This window comes from Euleptes europaea, chromosome 2 (genome assembly GCF_029931775.1).
Source record: "Euleptes europaea isolate rEulEur1 chromosome 2, rEulEur1.hap1, whole genome shotgun sequence".
Taxonomy (NCBI): Eukaryota; Metazoa; Chordata; class Lepidosauria; order Squamata; family Sphaerodactylidae; genus Euleptes; species Euleptes europaea.
The window spans coordinates 6,583,154-6,602,380 of record NC_079313.1 but is presented as its reverse complement, the minus strand read 5'-3'; the positions used below and the strand labels follow the sequence as shown (position 1 = coordinate 6,602,380).

Below are 19,227 nucleotides of genomic sequence, written 5' to 3'. Positions count from 1 at the left end.
AGGTGGTTGCTGTAGACGTTTGCTCTGTGACAGATGTGGGAGGTGGGGCAGAAGTGGTTGCTGTAGAAGTTGGCTCTGTGACAGATGTGGAAGGTGGGGCAGAGGAGGTTGCTTTCGACGTTGGTTCTGTGAAAGATGTGGAAGGTGGGGCAGAGGAGGTTGCTTTCGACGTTGGCTCTGTGAAAGATGTGGAAGGTGGGGCAGAGGTGGTTGCTGTAGAAGTTGGCTCTGCGTTGGATGTGGAAGGTGGGGCAGAGGTGGTTGCTGTAGACGTTGGCTCTGCGAAGGATGTGATAGGTAGGTCAGAGGTAGTGGCTGTAGACGTTGGCTCTGTGACAGATGTGGAAAGTGGGGCAGAGGTGGTTGCTGTAGAAGTTGGCTCTGGGACGGATGTGGAAGGTGGGGCAGAGGTGGTTGCTTTAGAAGTTGGCACTGTGATGGATGTGGAAGGTGGGGCAAAGGTGGTTGCTGTAGAAGTTGGCTCTGTGACAGATGTGGAAGCTGGGGCAGAGGTAGTTGCTGTAGACGTTGTCGGCTCTGCGACGGATGTGGAAAGTGGGGCAGAGGTGGTTGCTGTAGAAGTTGGCTCTGCGACAGATGTCGGAGGTGGGGCAGAGGTGGTTGCTGTAGAAGTTGGCTCTGCGACGGATGTGGAAGGTAGGGCAGTGGTGGTTGCTTTAGAAGTTGGGTCTGCGACTGATATGGAAGGTGGGGCAGAGGTGGTTGCTGTAAACGTTGGCTCTGAGACGGATGTGGAAGGTGAGGCAGAGGTGGTTGCTGTAGACGTTGTGGGCTCTGCGACGGATTTGGAAAGTGGGGCAGAGGTGGTTGCTATAAAAGTTGGCTCTGAGACAGATGTGGAGGTTGGGGCAAAGGTGGTTGCTATAGATGCTGGTTCTGCGACAGATGTGGAAGGTGGGGCAGTGGTGGTTGCTGTAGAAGTTGGCTGTGTGACGGATGTGGAAGGTGGGGCAGAGGTGGTTGCTGTAGACGTTTGCTCTGTGACAGATGTGGGAGGTGGGGCAGAAGTGGTTGCTGTAGAAGTTGGCTCTGCGACAGTTGTGGAAAGTGGGGCAGTGGTGGTTGCTATAGACGTTGGTTCTGAGATGGATGTGAAAGGTGGGGCAGTGGTTGTTGCTGTAGAAGTTGGCTCTGCGACGGATATGGAAGGTGGGGCAGAGGTGGTTGCTGTAGAAGTTGGCTCTGCGACAGTTCTGGAAAGTGAGTCAGTGGTGGTTGCTATAGACGTTGGTTCTGAGACAGATGTGGAAGGTGGGGCAGAGGTGGTTGCTGTAGAAGTTGGCTCTGTGCCGGATGTGGAAGGTGGGGCAGTGGTGGTTGCTGTAGAAGTTGGCTCTGCGACGGGTGTGGAAGGTGTGGCAGAGGTGGTTGCTATAGAAGTTGGCTCTGCGACGGATGTGGAAGGTGGGGCAGAGGTGGTTGCTGTAGACGTTGGCTCTGGGACGGATGTGGAAGGTGGGGCAGAGGTGTTTGCTGAAGAAGTTGGCTCTGCGACGGATGTGGAAGGTGGGGCAAAGGTGGTTGCTGTGGAAGTTGGCTCTGGGACGGATGTGGAAGGTGGGGCAGAGGTGGTTGCTGTAGAAGTTGGCTCTGTGACAGATGTGGAAGGTGGGGCAGAGGTGCTTGCTGTAGAAGTTGGCTCTGTGACGGATCTGGAAGGTGGGGCAGAGGTGGTTGCTGTAGAAGTTGGCTCTGCTACGGATGTGGAAGGTGGGGCAGAGGTGGTTGCTGTAGAAGTTGGCCCTGCGACGGATGTGGAAGGTGGGGCAGAGGTGGTTGCTGTAGAAGTTGGCTCTGCTACGGATGTGGAAGGTGGGGCAGAGGTGGTTGCTGTAGACTTTGTCGACTCTGCGGCAGATGTGGAAGGTGGGGCAGTGGTGGTTGCTGTAGAATTTGGCTGTGTGACGGATGTGGAAGGTGGGGCAGAGCTGGTTGCTGTAGAAGTTGGCTCTGCGACAGTTGTGGAAAGTTGGGCAGTGGTGGTTGCTATAGACGTTGGTTCTGAGACAGATGTGGAAGGTGGGGCAGTGGTGGTTGCTGTAGAAGTTGGCTCTGCGACGGATATGGAAGGTGGGGCAGAGGTGGTTGCTGTAGAAGTTGGCTCTGCGACAGTTGTGGAAAGTGGGGCAGTGGTGGTTGCTATAGACGTTGGTTCTGAGACAGATGTGGAAGGTGGGGCAGTGGTGGTTGCTGTAGAAGTTGGCTCTGCAACGGATATGGAAGGTGAGGCAGAGGTGGTTGCTGTAGACTTTATCGACTCTGCGGCAGATGTGGAAGGTGGGGTTGAGGTGGTTGCTGTAGAAGTTGGTTCTGTGACAGATGTGGAAGGTGGGGCAGAGGTGGTTGCTGTAGACTTTATCAACTCTGCGGCAGATGTGGAAGGTGGGGTTGAGGTGGTTGCTGTAGAAGTTTGTTGTGTGACAGATGTGGAAAGTGGGGCAGAGGTGGTTGCTGTAGAAGTTGGCTCTGTGACGGATGTGGAAGGTGGGGCAGTGGTGGTTGCTGTAGAAGTTGGCTCTGCGACGGGTGTGGAAGGTGGGGCAGAGGTGGTTGCTATAGAAGTTGGCTCTGCGACGGATGTGGAAGGTGGGGCAGAGGTGGTTGCTGTAGACGTTGGCTCTGGGACGGATGTGGAAGGTGGAGCAGAGGTGGTTACTGTGGAAGTTGGCTCTGGGACGGATGTGGAAGGTGGGGCAGAGGTGGTTGCTGTAGAAGTTGGCTCTGTGACAGATGTGGAAGGTGGGGCAGAGGAACTTGCTGTAGAAGTTGGCTCTGTGACGGATGTGGAAAGTGGGGCAGTGGTGGTTGCTATAGACGTTGGTTCTGAGATGGATGTGGAAGGTGGGGCAGTGGTTGTTGCTGTAGAAGTTGGCTCTGCGACGGATATGGAAGGTGGGGCAGAGGTGGTTGCTGTAGAAGTTGGCTCTGCGACAGTTCTGGAAAGTGAGGCAGTGGTGGTTGCTATAGACGTTGGTTCTGAGACAGATGTGGAAGGTGGGGCAGTGGTGGTTGCTGTAGAAGTTGGCTCTGCAACGGATATGGAAGGTGGGGCAGAGGTGGTTGCTGTAGACTTTATCGACTCTGCGGCAGATGTGGAAGGTGGGGTTGAGGTGGTTGCTGTAGAAGTTGGTTCTGTGACAGATGTGGAAGGTGGGGCAGAGGTGGTTGCTGTAGAAGTTGGCTCTGTGCCGGATGTGGAAGGTGGGGCAGTGGTGGTTGCTGTAGAAGTTGGCTCTGCGACGGGTGTGGAAGGTGTGGCAGAGGTGGTTGCTATAGAAGTTGGCTCTGCGACGGATGTGGAAGGTGGGGCAGAGGTGGTTGCTGTAGACGTTGGCTCTGGGACGGATGTGGAAGGTGGGGCAGAGGTGTTTGCTGAAGAAGTTGGCTCTGCGACGGATGTGGAAGGTGGGGCAGAGGTGGTTGCTGTGGAAGTTGGCTCTGGGACGGATGTGGAAGGTGGGGCAGAGTTGGTTGCTGTAGAAGTTGGCTCTGTGAAAGATGTGGAAGGTGGGGCAGAGGAACTTGCTGTAGAAGTTGGCTCTGTGACGGATGTGGAAGGTGGGGCAGAGGTGGTTGCTGTAGAAGTTGGCTCTGCTACGGATGTGGAAGGTGGGGCAGAGGTGGTTGCTGTAGAAGTTGGCCCTGCGACGGATGTGGAAGGTGGGGCAGAGGTGGTTGCTGTAGAAGTTGGCTCTGCTACGGATGTGGAAAGTGGGGCAGAGGTGGTTGCTGTAGACTTTGTCGACTCTGCGGCAGATGTGGAAGGTGGGGCAGAGGTGGTTGCTGTAGAAGTTGGCTCTGCGACAGTTGTGGAAAGTGGGGCAGTGGTGGTTGCTATAGACGTTGGTTCTGAGACAGATGTGGAAGGTGGGGCAGTGGTGGTTGCTGTAGAAGTTGGCTCTGCGACGGATATGGAAGGTGGGGCAGAGGTGGTTGCTGTAGAAGTTGGCTCTGCGACAGTTGTGGAAAGTGGGGCAGTGGTGGTTGCTATAGACGTTGGTTCTGAGACAGATGTGGAAGGTGGGGCAGTGGTGGTTGCTGTAGAAGTTGGCTCTGCAACGGATATGGAAGGTGGGGCAGAGGTGGTTGCTGTAGACTTTATCGACTCTGCGGCAGATGTGGAAGGTGGGGCAGAGGTGGTTGCTGTAGACTTTATCAACTCTGCGGCAGATGTGGAAGGTGGGGTTGAGGTGGTTGCTGTAGAAGTTTGTTGTGTGACAGATGTGGAAAGTGGGGCAGAGGTGGTTGCTGTAGAAGTTGGCTCTGTGACGGATTTGGAAGGTGGGGCAGTGGTGGTTGCTGTAGAAGTTGGCTCTGCGACGGGTGTGGAAGGTGGGGCAGAGGTGGTTGCTATAGAAGTTGGCTCTGCGACGGATGTGGAAGGTGGGGCAGAGGTGGTTGCTGTAGACGTTGGCTCTGGGACGGATGTGGAAGGTGGGGCAGAGGTGGTTACTGTGGAAGTTGGCTCTGGGACGGATGTGGAAGGTGGGGCAGAGGTGGTTGCTGTAGAAGTTGGCTCTGTGATAGATGTGGAAGGTGGGGCAGAGGAACTTGCTGTAGAAGTTGGCTCTGTGACGGATGTGGAAGGTGGGGCAGAGGTGGTTGCTGTAGAAGTTGGCTCTGCTACGGATGTGGAAGGTGGGGCAGAGGTGGTTGCTGTAGAAGTTGGCCCTGCGACGGATGTGGAAGGTGGGGCAGAGGTGGTTGCTGTAGAAGTTGGCTCTTCTACGGATGTGGAAGGTGGGGCAGAGGTGGTTGCTGTAGACTTTGTCGAATCTGCGGCAGATGTGGAAGGTGGGGCAGTGGTGGTTGCTGTAGAAGTTGGCTGTGTGACGGATGTGGAAGGTGGGGCAGAGGTGGTTGCTGTAGAAGTTGGCTCTGTGACAGATGTGGAAGGTGGGGCAGAGGTGGTTGCTGTAGAAGTTGGCTCTGGGACGGATGTGGAAGGTGATGCAGAGGTGGTTGCTGTAGAAGTTGGCTCTGTGACAGATGTGGAAGGTGGGGCAGAGGTGGTTGCTGTAGACATTGTCGGCTTTGCGACGGATGTGGAAGGTCGGGTAGAGGAGGTTGCTGTAGAAGTTTGCTCTGTGACAGATGTGGAAGGTGGGGCAGAGGTGGTTGCTGTGGAAGTTGGCTCTGGGACGGATGTGGAAGGTGGGGCAGAGGTGGTTGCTGTAGAAGTTGTCTCTGGGATGGATGTGGAAGGTGGGGCAGAGGTGGTTGCTTTAGACGTTGTCGACTTTGTAACAGATGTGGAAGGTGGGGCAGAGTTGGTTGCTGTAGAAGTTGGCTGTGTTACAGATGTGGAAGGTGGGGCAGAGGTGGTTGCTGTAGACGTTGGCTCTGTGACGGATGTGGAAGGTGGGGCAGTGGTGGTTGCTGTAGAAGTTGGCTCTGTGATGTATGTAGAAGGTGGGGTAGTGGTGGTTGCTGTAGAAGTTGGCTCTGTGACGGATGCGGAAGGTCGGGCAGAGGTGGTTGCTATAGAGGTTGGCTCTGAGACGGATGTGGAAGGTGGGGCAGAGGTGGTTGCTGTAGAAGTTGGCTCTGCTACGGATGTGGAAGGTGGGGCAGAGGTGGTTGCTGTAGAAGTTGGCCCTGCGACGGATGTGGAAGGTGGGGCTGAGGTGGTTGCTGTGGAAGTTGGCTCTGGGACGGATGTGGAAGGTGGGGCAGAGGTGGTTGCTGTAGAAATTGGCTCTGTGACAGATGTGGGAGGTGGGACAGAGGTGGTTGCTGTAGAAGTTGGCTCTGGGATGGATGTGGAAGTTGGGGCAGAGGTGGTTGCTTTAGATGTTGTCGACTCTGTAACAGATGTGGAAGGTGGGGCAGAGGTGGTTGCTGTAGAAGTTGGCTGTGTTACAGATGTGGAAGGTGGGGCAGAGGTGGTTGCTGTAGACGTTGGCTCTGTGACGGATTTGGAAGGTGGGGCAGTGGTGGTTGCTGTAGAAGTTGGCTCTGCGACGGGTGTGGAAGGTGGGGCAGAGGTGGTTGCTATCGAAGTTGGCTCTGCGACGGATGTGGAAGGTGGGGCAGAGGTGGTTGCTGTAGACGTTGGCTCTGGGACGGATGTGGAAGGTGGGGCAGAGGTGGTTACTGTGGAAGTTGGCTCTGGGACGGATGTGGAAGGTGGGGCAGAGGTGGTTGCTGTAGAAGTTGGCTCTGTGATAGATGTGGAAGGTGGGGCAGAGGAACTTGCTGTAGAAGTTGGCTCTGTGACGGATGTGGAAGGTGGGGCAGAGGTGGTTGCTGTAGAAGTTGGCTCTGCTACGGATGTGGAAGGTGGGGCAGAGGTGGTTGCTGTAGAAGTTGGCCCTGCGACGGATGTGGAAGGTGGGGCAGAGGTGGTTGCTGTAGAAGTTGGCTCTTCTACGGATGTGGAAGGTGGGGCAGAGGTGGTTGCTGTAGACTTTGTCGAATCTGCGGCAGATGTGGAAGGTGGGGCAGTGGTGGTTGCTGTAGAAGTTGGCTGTGTGACGGATGTGGAAGGTGGGGCAGAGGTGGTTGCTGTAGAAGTTGGCTCTGTGACAGATGTGGAAGGTGGGGCAGAGGTGGTTGCTGTAGAAGTTGGCTCTGGGACGGATGTGGAAGGTGATGCAGAGGTGGTTGCTGTAGAAGTTGGCTCTGTGACAGATGTGGAAGGTGGGGCAGAGGTGGTTGCTGTAGACATTGTCGGCTTTGCGACGGATGTGGAAGGTCGGGTAGAGGAGGTTGCTGTAGAAGTTTGCTCTGTGACAGATGTGGAAGGTGGGGCAGAGGTGGTTGCTGTGGAAGTTGGCTCTGGGACGGATGTGGAAGGTGGGGCAGAGGTGGTTGCTGTAGAAGTTGTCTCTGGGATGGATGTGGAAGGTGGGGCAGAGGTGGTTGCTTTAGACGTTGTCGACTTTGTAACAGATGTGGAAGGTGGGGCAGAGTTGGTTGCTGTAGAAGTTGGCTGTGTTACAGATGTGGAAGGTGGGGCAGAGGTGGTTGCTGTAGACGTTGGCTCTGTGACGGATGTGGAAGGTGGGGCAGTGGTGGTTGCTGTAGAAGTTGGCTCTGTGATGTATGTGGAAGGTGGGGTAGTGGTGGTTGCTGTAGAAGTTGGCTCTGTGACGGATGCGGAAGGTCGGGCAGAGGTGGTTGCTATAGAGGTTGGCTCTGAGACGGATGTGGAAGGTGGGGCAGAGGTGGTTGCTGTAGAAGTTGGCTCTGCTACGGATGTGGAAGGTGGGGCAGAGGTGGTTGCTGTAGAAGTTGGCCCTGCGACGGATGTGGAAGGTGGGGCTGAGGTGGTTGCTGTGGAAGTTGGCTCTGGGACGGATGTGGAAGGTGGGGCAGAGGTGGTTGCTGTAGAAATTGGCTCTGTGACAGATGTGGGAGGTGGGACAGAGGTGGTTGCTGTAGAAGTTGGCTCTGGGATGGATGTGGAAGTTGGGGCAGAGGTGGTTGCTTTAGATGTTGTCGACTCTGTAACAGATGTGGAAGGTGGGGCAGAGGTGGTTGCTGTAGAAGTTGGCTGTGTTACAGATGTGGAAGGTGGGGCAGAGGTGGTTGCTGTAGACGTTGGCTCTGTGACGGATGGGGAAGGTGGGGCAGTGGTGGTTGCTGTAGAAGTTGGCTCTGTGATGGATGTGGAAGGTGGGGCAGTGGTGGTTGCTGTAGAAGTTGGCTCTGTGACGGATGTGGAAGGTGGGGCAGAGGTGATTGCTGTAGAGGTTGGCTCTGAGACGGATGTGGAAGGTGGGGCAGAGGTGGTTGCTGTAGAAGTTGGCCCTGCGACGGATGTGGAAGGTGGGGCAGAGGTGGTTGCTGTAGATGTTGTCATCTCTGTGGTGGACATGGAAGACAGGATGGGAGTAGATGCCACTGTTGTAGAGGTTATCAGCTCTGAGCTAGATGCAGTAGAAGTGAGAGACGTGGATGACTCTGTCATGGTTGTGCTGTTCCCACTGGGTGTAGGAGTGTTTTGAGATGAAGCAAGTGGGACAATGCCGGATAAAATTGTTCCCGTGACAATTGTGCTTGCTATTGAAAAGAAAAGAGTTTCCATTACTTTCATGATTTATGATCAGTCATATCGATTCTTTTGGCTTTATGCTACCATAAAAGAATGGAGTAATTCCTGGAACATTAACATATTGCTTTTTACACATACGTTGATATTCATTGCAATTCATTTTTTATATTTCACATTTTTTTTGGTATCGTAATAATACAGTCGTCTGCAACAACTGAAAGGATTTTGCAGAAGAGGTTGTGTGCATTTGTATGCTATGAACTTACTACATTTTTTTTACGTATGTAGTATACTCAAAATGTGTACAATCTTTTTTAAAGTTACTAGACAGTAGAAATTGTTTTGCTCAGCTGGGCTTATATCTGCAAAAGCTAACAACAGTACCTCTTATCAATCATCACAATGAATCCAATTATAAATTTATAAATTTCAATATCTTAAATTAGGTATACAGCATACAGATTGTCAATTCACCTGGTAAAGTACAAAATAAACATATGCTTTGAAAAAAATCAAACTCAAGTTGTAGGTAGGTAAGCTAAAGGTCCCCTGTGCAAGCACCGGGTCATTCCTGACCCATGGGGTGACGTCATATCCCGACTTTTCCTAGGCAGACTTTGTTTTATGGGGTAGTTTGCCAGTGGCTTCCCTAGTCATCTACTCTTTAACCCCCAGCAAACAGGGTACTCATTTTACTGACCTCGGAAGGACGGAAGGCTGAGTTAACCTTGAGCCGGCTACCTGAAACCAACTTCCGTCGAGATAGAACTCAGGTCATGAGCAGAGCTTGGACTGCAGTACTGCGGCTTACCACTCTGCGCCACGGGGCTCTTAAGTTGTAGGTAAGTCTAACAAATTAAAGCACTAATATTCCTAAATACAATCAGGTTGCAGTTCCACAGATAATATACACTCTTATCTGGTTGTAATACCACAGGTAGTATACAGACAAATTCCCGGGTATATGCTTGTTTTGTAGAAAACCTCTTCAGTTAGTATTCTAAACTTGTTTCATGAAATAATTTCTTCTGTTATTATGCTTTGTTCCTAATGGGAACATATTATATGTGAAATTTATTCTTATTATGTTTTATAGCCACCTCTCTCCTGCCTTCTACAACCTCTTCAGAGGTGACAACGTGTGTAGTGCACTCAAAATATGTACAACCTTTTTAAAAACATAGTAGAAATTGTCTTGCTCAGCTGGGTTTACATGCAGTTTTGACAGTGACTGAAACAACAGAGGGGGGAGGATATACAGTAGTAGCAAAGTATTACTGTGAACCATAAGCAGCTGCATGCTCCTTGGCTATGTTTTCTTTGTGGGTGCACACGAAATTCCACACAGATGTAAAGAATATTTTCCAATGTTCTTAAAAGGTAAAGGTGCAGGCACCGGGTCATTACTAATGAGCCTCTGTTGTTTTGCATGGTTCCTTGAGGGAGGTTCTTCACGGCAAACTCCAAAGGTCGCAATAAATTGCCTCTTTAGTAATGCGAAGCAGGTATGTGCCGGCTTCGCAGTCACTTCTAGAATGACGGCTCAGCGTGCAAATTTTTGAAAAGAATGCGAGGCAATTCAACCTGGAATGCGCTGCTAATTACCATGAATAAATGAGTTATGTTTACGGGGTGGTTTGCCATTGCCTTCCCCAGTCATCTCCCCTTTACCCCCAGCAAGCTGGGTGCTCATTTTACCGACCTCGGAAGGATGGAAGGCTGAGTCAACCTTGAGCCAGCTACCTGAAACCGACTTCCGTCGGGATCGAACTCGTGAGTAGAGCATGGACTGCAATACTGTAGCCATGTTCTTACAGTGTATCAAAAATGAATGAAGGTGGGAAATAGTTTGCTGCAGAATCTCCTACAGGGTATGAGTGAAACGGGCTCATTTGGTAGGAGATGATGCTCAATATGGGAATACCTGTATTCATTTACTAAACATTTCTATTCCACCTTCCCCAGCATCTAGGGTTACTCATATTTCAGCCGGGATTTTTAAAAGAGATCTTCACCAAGATTCAACTGTTGCAATCTCACAGCTAGTCTGTGGAATGGGAGAAACGGCACTGGTAGATCCAACTTCCCCCCCCCCCACCCCCAGAAGTTCAGAAAAGAAAGTGTCTCAAGAGCCAGCATGGTGTAGTGGTTATGAGCGGCAGACTCTAATCTGGTGAACAGGCTTTGATTCCCCACTCCTCCACATGAGCAGTGGACTCTAATCTGGAGAACTGGGTTGGTTTCCCCACTCCTCCACATGAAGCCTGCTGGGTGCCCCTTGAACTAGTCACAGTTCTTTCCAAACTCTCTCAGCCCACATACTTCACAAGGTGTCTGTTGTGGGGAGAGGAAGGGAAGGCAATTGTAAGCTGCTTTGAGACTCCTTAAAGGTAGGGGATGTGGGTTATAAAAACCAACTCTTCTTCTTTATCCTGTCTCATCCTTCCCTTTTAGGTATTCTGACTTTGAATTTAATGGGGGGCTCCAAGAAGACATCAGTAAATATTGCCATGCAAGAACTTACTCCCCCCACAAGCATCCCTGTTGAACACTTGAAAGTTTCACTAGACACATGCATAACACACACCTGAAGCTGCCTCATCCTGAATCAGATCATTGGTCCATCAAGGTCAGTATTGTCTATTCAGACTGGCAGTGGCTCTCCAGGATCTCAGGCAGAGGTCTTTCCCATCACCTACTACCAGCTCCATTTAACTGGAGATGTCAGGGACTGAACCTGGGACCTTCCGTGTGCCAGGATGATGCTCTACTACTGAGTCATGGTCCCTCCCTCATCTGCAAGTTTGCAATAGGAAGCCCACAAAACGTTCTCGTGTACTGAGCATGCGCACACAGGTGCCTGTCCCCACGCCAGTTCCCTCCATAAGCCACAAACATTATCTTCTAGAGTGGGGGAAAGCAACCTACCATAGCAGATGACTCTTTGAACATAGAATAGTTTTTGACAGGGGCTTAAATGTCCTGTAAATGTAGCATGACTTCCTGACAGTATTGATAGAAATCGAAGAAGAAGAAGAAGAAGAGGAGGAGAGTTGGTTTTTATATGCTGACTTTCTCTACCACTTAAGGGAGAATCGAACCGGCTTACAATCACCTTCCCTTCCCCTCCCCACAACAGACACCCTGTGAGGTAGGCAGGGCTGAGAGAGCTCTAAGAGAGCTGTGACTAGCCCAAGGTCACCCAGCTGGCCTTATGTGTAGGAGTAAGAAAACCAACCCAGTTCACCAGATTAGTGTCCGCTGCTCATGTGGAGGAGTGGGGAATCAAACCCGGTTCTCCAGATTAGAGTCCACTGCTCCAGACTGTCACTCTTAACCACTATACCACGCTGGCTGCTTTGTGCTGCTTCACAAACTGTAATTCCCACCAATTCCCCAGAAATTCAGTAAGTTATAAACACATGCTGATAATGGAAGGGCTTATTTGATTATGAGAAACAGTGTTGTACAGTGGTTAGAGTGTTGTACTAGGATCCAGGAGATCCAGGTTCAGATCTTCACTCTGGCATGGAAGCTCACTGGATCACCTTGGGCCAATTACTCTGTCTCAGCCTAATCTTACAGGGTTGTTGTGAGAATAAAATGGAGGGGAATAAAATAAAGCAATAAATGATATGCAGAGGCAAAATACCCATGAAATTTTGTTCAGTTTTTCTGCAGCTAGCCAATAACAATATATGGGATGCTCGACTGCACAGCGAAAACAGACATGGCAAGCTGGGTACGTTCATTTTTCTGCATGTTCTCTGAGAAGACTGTGGCAGAACTAGGTTCCAGGGGTTTACAGCCTGCTTGGGAAATACTTCCTGGTACCGAATCCAACCCGCTGCTCGACATTTAAGGGACCAACGTCGGATCTTCTGCCTTTCCCATTAGCGCTAAGCTCTTCTTTGTTGTGCTTGCACTTCTTCGAGAGCTTCAGGATGCAGAGAGATTAATGCGGGCCCCATTCACTCCTCCCCATCCTCCCACGGCACAGTGGCAGGAAGCAGATTCATGCCAATCCTTGCCACGTGTACTGAGCAGTCATGGCCACTGGTTTACCTAGTGTAGAAGAGCGGCTGAGCATATCAGCTATGAGTAGGGTTGCCAACCTCCAGGTACTAGCTGGAGATCTCCTGCTATTACAACTGATCTCCAACTGATAGAGGTCAGTTCCTCAGGAAAAAATGGCTGTTTTGGCAATTGGACTCTATGGCGTTGAAGTCCCTCCCCTCCCGAAACCCTGCCCTCCTCAGGTTCCTCCCCCAAAACCTCCCGCCAGTGGCAAAGAGGGACCTGGCAACCCTAGTCATGGCCATAGGCTTACCTAGTATAGAAGAGCTGCTGAGCATATAAACTATGAGGCAGAACTCAACAAACAACAAATCTCTTTCCACCCACGGACTTGCTGAATTGGAGCAAGCGAGTTACCTTCTTTCAGCTCCCTCTTCGCAATATCAAGATTATCAGGACCACTGTCAGCTTTCCTGGCTAAGTGGGGCTGCCATATTTTTGGGGGGTGGGGAGGGCTTCGCAGAAGTGAACAGAGTAACTTCCAGAACTTCCTTGCCAATCCAAAGTATTAGGGTTTGATTTATCATCTAAGAAAAAAATATGTGCTAGATAAAAGTTTCCCCCTCATTAATTAATTTAGCACATTTTTATCACTCCCTTCTTCCAAGGAGCTTAGTGAGGCGACAGCCAGTGTGGCGTAGTGGTTAGGAGCAGTGGAGTCTAATCTGGAGAACTGGGTTTGATTCCCCACTCCTCCACATTAAGCCAGGTGGGTGACCTTGGGCCAGTCACAGCTCTCTGAATTCTCTTAGCCTCACCTACCTCACAAGGTATCTGTTGTGGGGAGGGAGAGGGAAGCAGATAATAAGGCGGTTAATTCTCCTTGAAAGGTAGAGAAGGTTGGCATATAAAAACCAACTCTTCTTCTACTTAGTGTTGTGTACGTTGTTCTCCCCCATCCCTCCCTGAAGGAAACCCAGACCCAACTCATTAAAAATTCAAACATATAGTTTGGCCCCTAAGATAATGAATATACTGTTCAATTGTCTCTTTACCAAGGATTATCCCTGTTTCCTGGTGCTGATCCTTTCTAGCTAGGGTTGCCAACTCTGGGTGAGGAAATACCTGGAGATTTTGGGGGTGGGGTAGGGTTGCCAGGTCCCTCTTCGCCACCGGCAGGAGGGTTTTGGGGGCACAGCCTGAAGAGGGCGGGGTTTGGGGAGGGGAGGGACTTCAACGCCATACAGTCCAATGGCCAAAGCGGCCATTTTCTCCAGGGGAACTGATCTCTATCGCCTGGAGATCAGTTGTAATAGCAGAACTCCAGCTACTACCTGGAGGTTGGCAACCACAACAGTCGTAGGGGGGAAGGAAACATGGTGTTTCAACCCAAGCAGGGAGAACTCAGGGCAGAAATTGAAATTCTTCCTAACTTTAAGAATTCTTCTCTGGACCTTATACCACGTGCTGAATTTGAACATTGCTTCAGTCACTCCAGCATCTCTCCTTTTCAAAAGTGTATATTCACACGTTCAGCAGCCAAAAAGATACAGGTGTCCACGGCTGTGTGGGAAACAGGCCTAAGAAACACATTCGAAAGCATTGCTTCTTAGAGCTTTCCGTTGCTTACCAGGCCGTGATCCAATTCCAGTGAGGGGGGCGTGGAAAAGTGCCCGTGACCTACTGTAACAGAATGCAGACCCCTCCACCCAGAGGTATGACCCAAGTAAATATGATTTGTGTGCACTTGCACCTTTTGAGGGAAAACGATTCGCCTCCAGCTCAGACACACATATCACACGCTGCGTTTGGCGTGTGTCAGAGGGAAACGTCTTCCAGAAGTTTAACCTGAAAGAAATGACTACGTCACGTCCCAATTGCTTGTGATGACAGTTAAGTAAAAGGGAAACAAAAGCGAGTCCTTCGAAATGTTCTTCCTGGACCCAAATAAAGAGCATCAAGCCAAGGAAAACAGTATCAAGAAGAAGACTATGCCTGAAGCCAATAACCACTTCCTTCACCTGTGGCCTTTCAATCTAACGTCTACGCAGAAGGATCCACTTGACCTTTCTCTCTCTCTCTCTCTCGCAAACAAAAAAATGGCCCATTGTCTTTGGGTGTCAGCTGACAGTCACGCAAAATGCGGTGGGAATTTCCACTGGTTTGGACCGATGCACCACAAAACCTGTCCCAAAGATCTAGCGACCATTTTCAGTTCTGCAGAGAAAATCCGGCGGCAAAAAGCAAACCGCCGGAAACAACCCAAATTTGGCAAATTGCTTAATTTCGCCTCACACGTTTTGAACTGAAGTGCTTTAGGCCTGCTGGGCCATTTTGTTTTGCTGAGTACCACATATGAATGCTTGTAGCCGATGCACGTCTCATCTCACGTCAGCTATCAGACTTTATCAGATATCAGACAACGTTGCCCATCAAAATCAGTCGATAACAAATATATTGTGGTGCGTCAGCAATCAAATATCATCAGATGACACACAGCAGTATATGCTGGGTATCAACTATCAAATACTTAAATTAAAGATCACAAGAGATCAAACAGAGAGATCAAATATTTAGACCTGAATGCAGATACAGGGCATCATCTTGGAGATGTGTTTCTCACACAGAGACAAAAATGCCCCCTTCTAAGATGGTATCTAAGAGCCCCATGGCGCAGAGTGGTAAGCTGCAGTGCTGCAGTCCAAGCTCTGCTCACGACCTGAGTTCGATCCCAACAGAAGTTGGTTTCAGGTAGCCGGTTCTAGGTCAACTCAGCCTTCCATCTTTCCAAGATGGTCAAATGAGGACCCAGCTTGCTGGGGGTAAAGGGAAGACGACTGGGGAAGGCAGTGGCAAACCACCCCTTAAACACAGTCTGCCTAGAAAATGTTGGGATGTGACGTCACCCCATGGGTCAGGAATGACCCCATGCTTGCACAGGGGACCTTTACCTTTTTAAAGATGGTATCTGCTGTAACACATCACTTAAAAACAAAATATAATTATTTCTTTATGTGCAGACTGAGGCACACTGAATTAATGAAAGCTCACACAGCCAACTGGGATCTCTTCAACCAGGTGGCAGTCATGCAAAAATTGGACTGTGCAACAAGTATCTGAACTTGCAGAGAACATCTAGAAGATGTTCCCCATCACAGTCCGCAGAATATAATTTTGAGAAGAAGCTCTAAGAAGCCAGCTGTCATGGAAACTCTGAATGTTCCAGTTAGAGCCTAGGAATCCTGGCGTTTTCCTCTTTTCAAAGTGGTGGTGGTGGTGGTGGTGGAACGTGCTATCAAATTGTAGCTGATTTATGGTGACCCTGTAGGGTTTTCAAGGCAAGAGACAAAGAAAAGTGGTTTTTGCCTTTACCTGCCTCTGCATAGCAACCCTGGACTTCCTTGGTGGTCTGCAAGTACTAACCAACACCGACCCTGCTTAGCTTCCGAAATCTGATGAGATCGGGCTAGCCTGGGCCATTCAGGTCAGGCCTTCTTCAAAGAGTGAAAAACGGCTCAACTTGATCAGCAAGTTTGATTTGATTCAGTTTGGGCTTAATAGAGATGGTGGCTTTTCCATCAATTAAATTAGCAATGCACAGTTAGAAAACTGTATTATCACTTATGACGACAAAACAATATTTTTAACATGTACACATTTGGGCTCTACTCAAATAGAAAGACCACAAATTCACTGCTTGGCCCGTGCTATGGCCTTTGTACATTTTTTTGTTGATGCATGAATTCATTATCTAAAAGTCAATCTCCCAAGGCTTGCTGGAAGAGGCAATAATGCTCAGAGAAGTAGAAGAAGTAGAAGTAGAAGAAGAAGAAGAGAGTTGGTTTTTATATGCTGACTTTCTCTACCACTTAAGGAAGAATCAAACTGGCTTACAATCACCTTCCCTTCCCCTTCCCACAACAGACACCCTATGAGGCAGGTGGGGCTAAGAGAGCTCTAGGAGAACTGTGACTAACCCAACTTCTCCCAGCTGGCTTCATGTGTAGGAGTGGGGAAACGAACCCAGTTCACCAGATTAGAGTCTGCAGGTCATGTGGAGGAGTGGGGAATCAAACCTGGTTCTCCAGAGAAGAGTCCACCACTCCTAACCACCGCTGTTAACCTCTACAATACGCTGGCTCTCTCAAGGCAGTAGGAAAAGAGGAAGGCCCAACATGAGATGGATTGACTCAATCCAGGAAGCCACGGCCCTCCGTTTGCAAGACCTGAGCAAGGCTATCAATGATAGGACGTTCTGGAGATCATTAATTTGTAGGGCCATCATAAGTCAGAAGCAACTTGATGGCACATAACACATACATCTTTCAGCTGAAGGCAGCACTTCAATATATTGGACAAAATGGGCTCTGGCCCATGAAAACCTAAGCCGCAAAAAAATGTATGAGTCATGAAGATGTCACAAGAATCTGTCGCTTTGGTTTCAGCGAAGCAGCACCACTGCCCTCCTGGAATTTCTCCCCAAATAGCACTTCCCTCTCTTCCCCTGCCCTTGAGTAACTCCACCAGGACACCAGCATTATCAGCGAGGCGTCATCACTTCCGGATGAGCTGGAGCGTTATATAAAAATACACACTCTGCGAAGGGCAAGAATAAGCTATTAAGTGGATCACTTAATCCCGACCCTGGTGTCAATCGATTGAGGCACGGCAGGAGATGACAGGTGGTGTCTTGAGGGATTATCAGCCTCGCAGGAACCTCCCTGAGAACAACAGATCTCGTGGGCTTTGATATTGACTCTGACTACGAGCTGAAGAGAACAAGAGGTAAATTCTTTTACGCTGGCAGAAGTATATAGTAAGGGGAAAAAAGCATTTGGATTCTCTGGTGCCCAGTTTAGGACTTCAAATGAAGCGGCTCTGCTGCCTTTCTATGGCCATTTATGCGTGGCTGTATCTCTATGGAGGCGCAGGGCAAACTTTCCCACCGTTTAAAACCCGGCTTCTCCATTGAGATACATTGCAAAGATCACACTAAAGATTCTGAACAGACACTTGGCCAATGCTTTTCAATGGAGGAAGATGGGGTGAACCCTTCCAGACCCAATAACTCCGGACCCCCTGACCCAATCTTTACCAAACTTGGGAGTTCTTGCAAGGAGAGTCCCTCTTAGCTACCCTGAAAATTTGGGACCTCTACCTGCAAAAATGCCCCCCAGGAGCTGCGGCAAACCGCAAAAAGCCCCCATAGGGTTTAAATGGCTGCATTTTTTGGGAAACCCGAATTTAAAGCCGAATGCCTACCTTTACTGGTATAGGAAATTCGGCATTCGAGTTTTCCGGGCGGGGGGAGGGAGGCCAATAAACCCAAACCCGAATTTTACCGAATTTTTTTTTCAACAGCCCTACCGCTGATTACTACGGGGTTTTGCTTTGATAATGCTTTCATTGTCCGACAATTGTGGACTGTTTATAGATATAGTTGTCTTTTTTGATATTGTTAAGAGCTGTATTGTGGTCATTTTCTATGCGACTTCAGTCATGCATTGTCCAACAGTCAGAGGTCGCCTCACTCTCCCCATGTGTTTTTGCGCCTATTGCCCACGTTATCTGGATTCGTGTTTAGCCAGCATTCAATAAGTGCAGGGGAAAAGCATGGGGAGAGTGAGGCAACCTCTGACTAGGGTTGCCAACTTCCAGGTACTAGCTGGAGATCGCCTACTCTTACAACTGATCTCCAGCTGATAGAGATTAGTTCACCTGGACAAAATGGCCGCTTTGGCAATTGGACTCTATGGCATTGAAGTCCCTTCCCAAACCCTACCCTCCTCTGGCTCTGCCCCAAAAAACTCCCGCCGGTGGTGAAGAGGGACCTCACAACCCTACCTTGGTGAGACCCTAGACACAGGTCAAGGGAAGGATCTGCATAAAGGGACAACCCTGCCAAGGCCTCGGTCACTGTTTATCCAGGCAGGCAGATGAGCCCTTTGCCCACATTTCCAGACCGGGAGAGTCAACACTGCCGGCCCTTCAGCCCCTTTCAGTTTCATATGTCCAAACTAGCACATAGCTGACAGTGAGGAGGCTTAAAATGATATTAAAACAAAGGCCTCTCAACATGGTCCCGCCTTCTCACTTTCTACTTTTTGTGTACATTTTGGTTTCTTTTCCTTTAGAAATCCTTCAGGGCAGGGCTGCACTGTTTATCTGCCAGTGTTATGAAATGCCAGTCATGCTTTCTTTATGCTATATAGAACAAATTCCGAAAGGAGTTCTGGCAAGAACGGAAGAGGCGCAGGGTTTTGACGGACACATGTCAGCTAGTGGCTTACGCTGAGATATCTCCAAGGAACCGTTTTCTCACTTCAGACCTGTACATAAACCTTGAGTTATGGGTTGAGGAACCACAGATTATCTGCCAAGGAATCCCTGTGGGTTGCAAAGGATTCTGGAGCACATGTTCAAAAGCACACCTCTCAAGTCTCTATGCAACTGGGAGCACGCCCTAGAACACACCCCTGAGGTTGGAATCTGCCCCCACAAGATAGGGTGACGGCCGCTGGCATGCCACGGTTTTCAAAAGAGGATTAGACACATTCATATGGGAGGGATGGGCCTATCAACAGCGGTTAGCCAGGATGGCTAAGATGGAACCTCCATGTTCAGTTGCTGTCTACCTTTGAATATAAACTGCTTGTAAATAGATGCTGCTTGTAGGCCTTCTCAAGGGAAAATGTGGAACTTGCCGCCAGAAGATGTCGTGATGGCCACAGGCATAGACGGCTTTAAAAGGGGATTAGATACACCAAGGAGAGGTCTGTCAGTGGCTACTAGCCATGGTGACTAAAAGGAACCTCCACGTTCAGAGGTAGTAAACGTTTGAATACCAGCTCCAGGAGGCAACATCAGGGGAAGGCCTCATCCTCTATGCCCTGTTGTTGGTCCTCCATGGTAACTGATTGGTCGCTGTATGAGACAACACACTGGACGGGTTGGACCATTGGTCTGATCCAGCAGGGTTCTTCTGATGCCCATATAATGATGGCCTCAGCCTCTATGCCCTGTTGTTGGCCCTCCAGAGGAACTGGTTGGCCACTGTGTGAGACGGGATGCTGGACTAGATGGACCACTGGTCTGATCCAACATCTGGCCCTTCTGATGTCCTTTATGTCCAACTAACGGAACAGTTATTCCCTATTATTCCCATCGTATTCCCTATTACTGTGTATGGG

The 19,227-nt window shown here is 49.8% G+C and overlaps 1 protein-coding gene across 1 annotated transcript; it reads right to left on the bottom strand.

Annotated features, from left to right (window-relative positions):
• Nucleotides 1–4,348: 4,348 nt before the first annotated feature.
• MUC7 (mucin 7, secreted) lies at nt 4,349–6,310 on the bottom strand (the record flags this gene model as incomplete). Its single annotated transcript, XM_056867672.1, has 3 exons — nt 4,349–4,415; nt 4,500–4,663; nt 6,119–6,310. Coding segments are annotated over 3 exons (423 nt in total), but the record flags the coding sequence as incomplete, so codon positions are not given.
• Nucleotides 6,311–19,227: the final 12,917 nt, after the last annotated feature.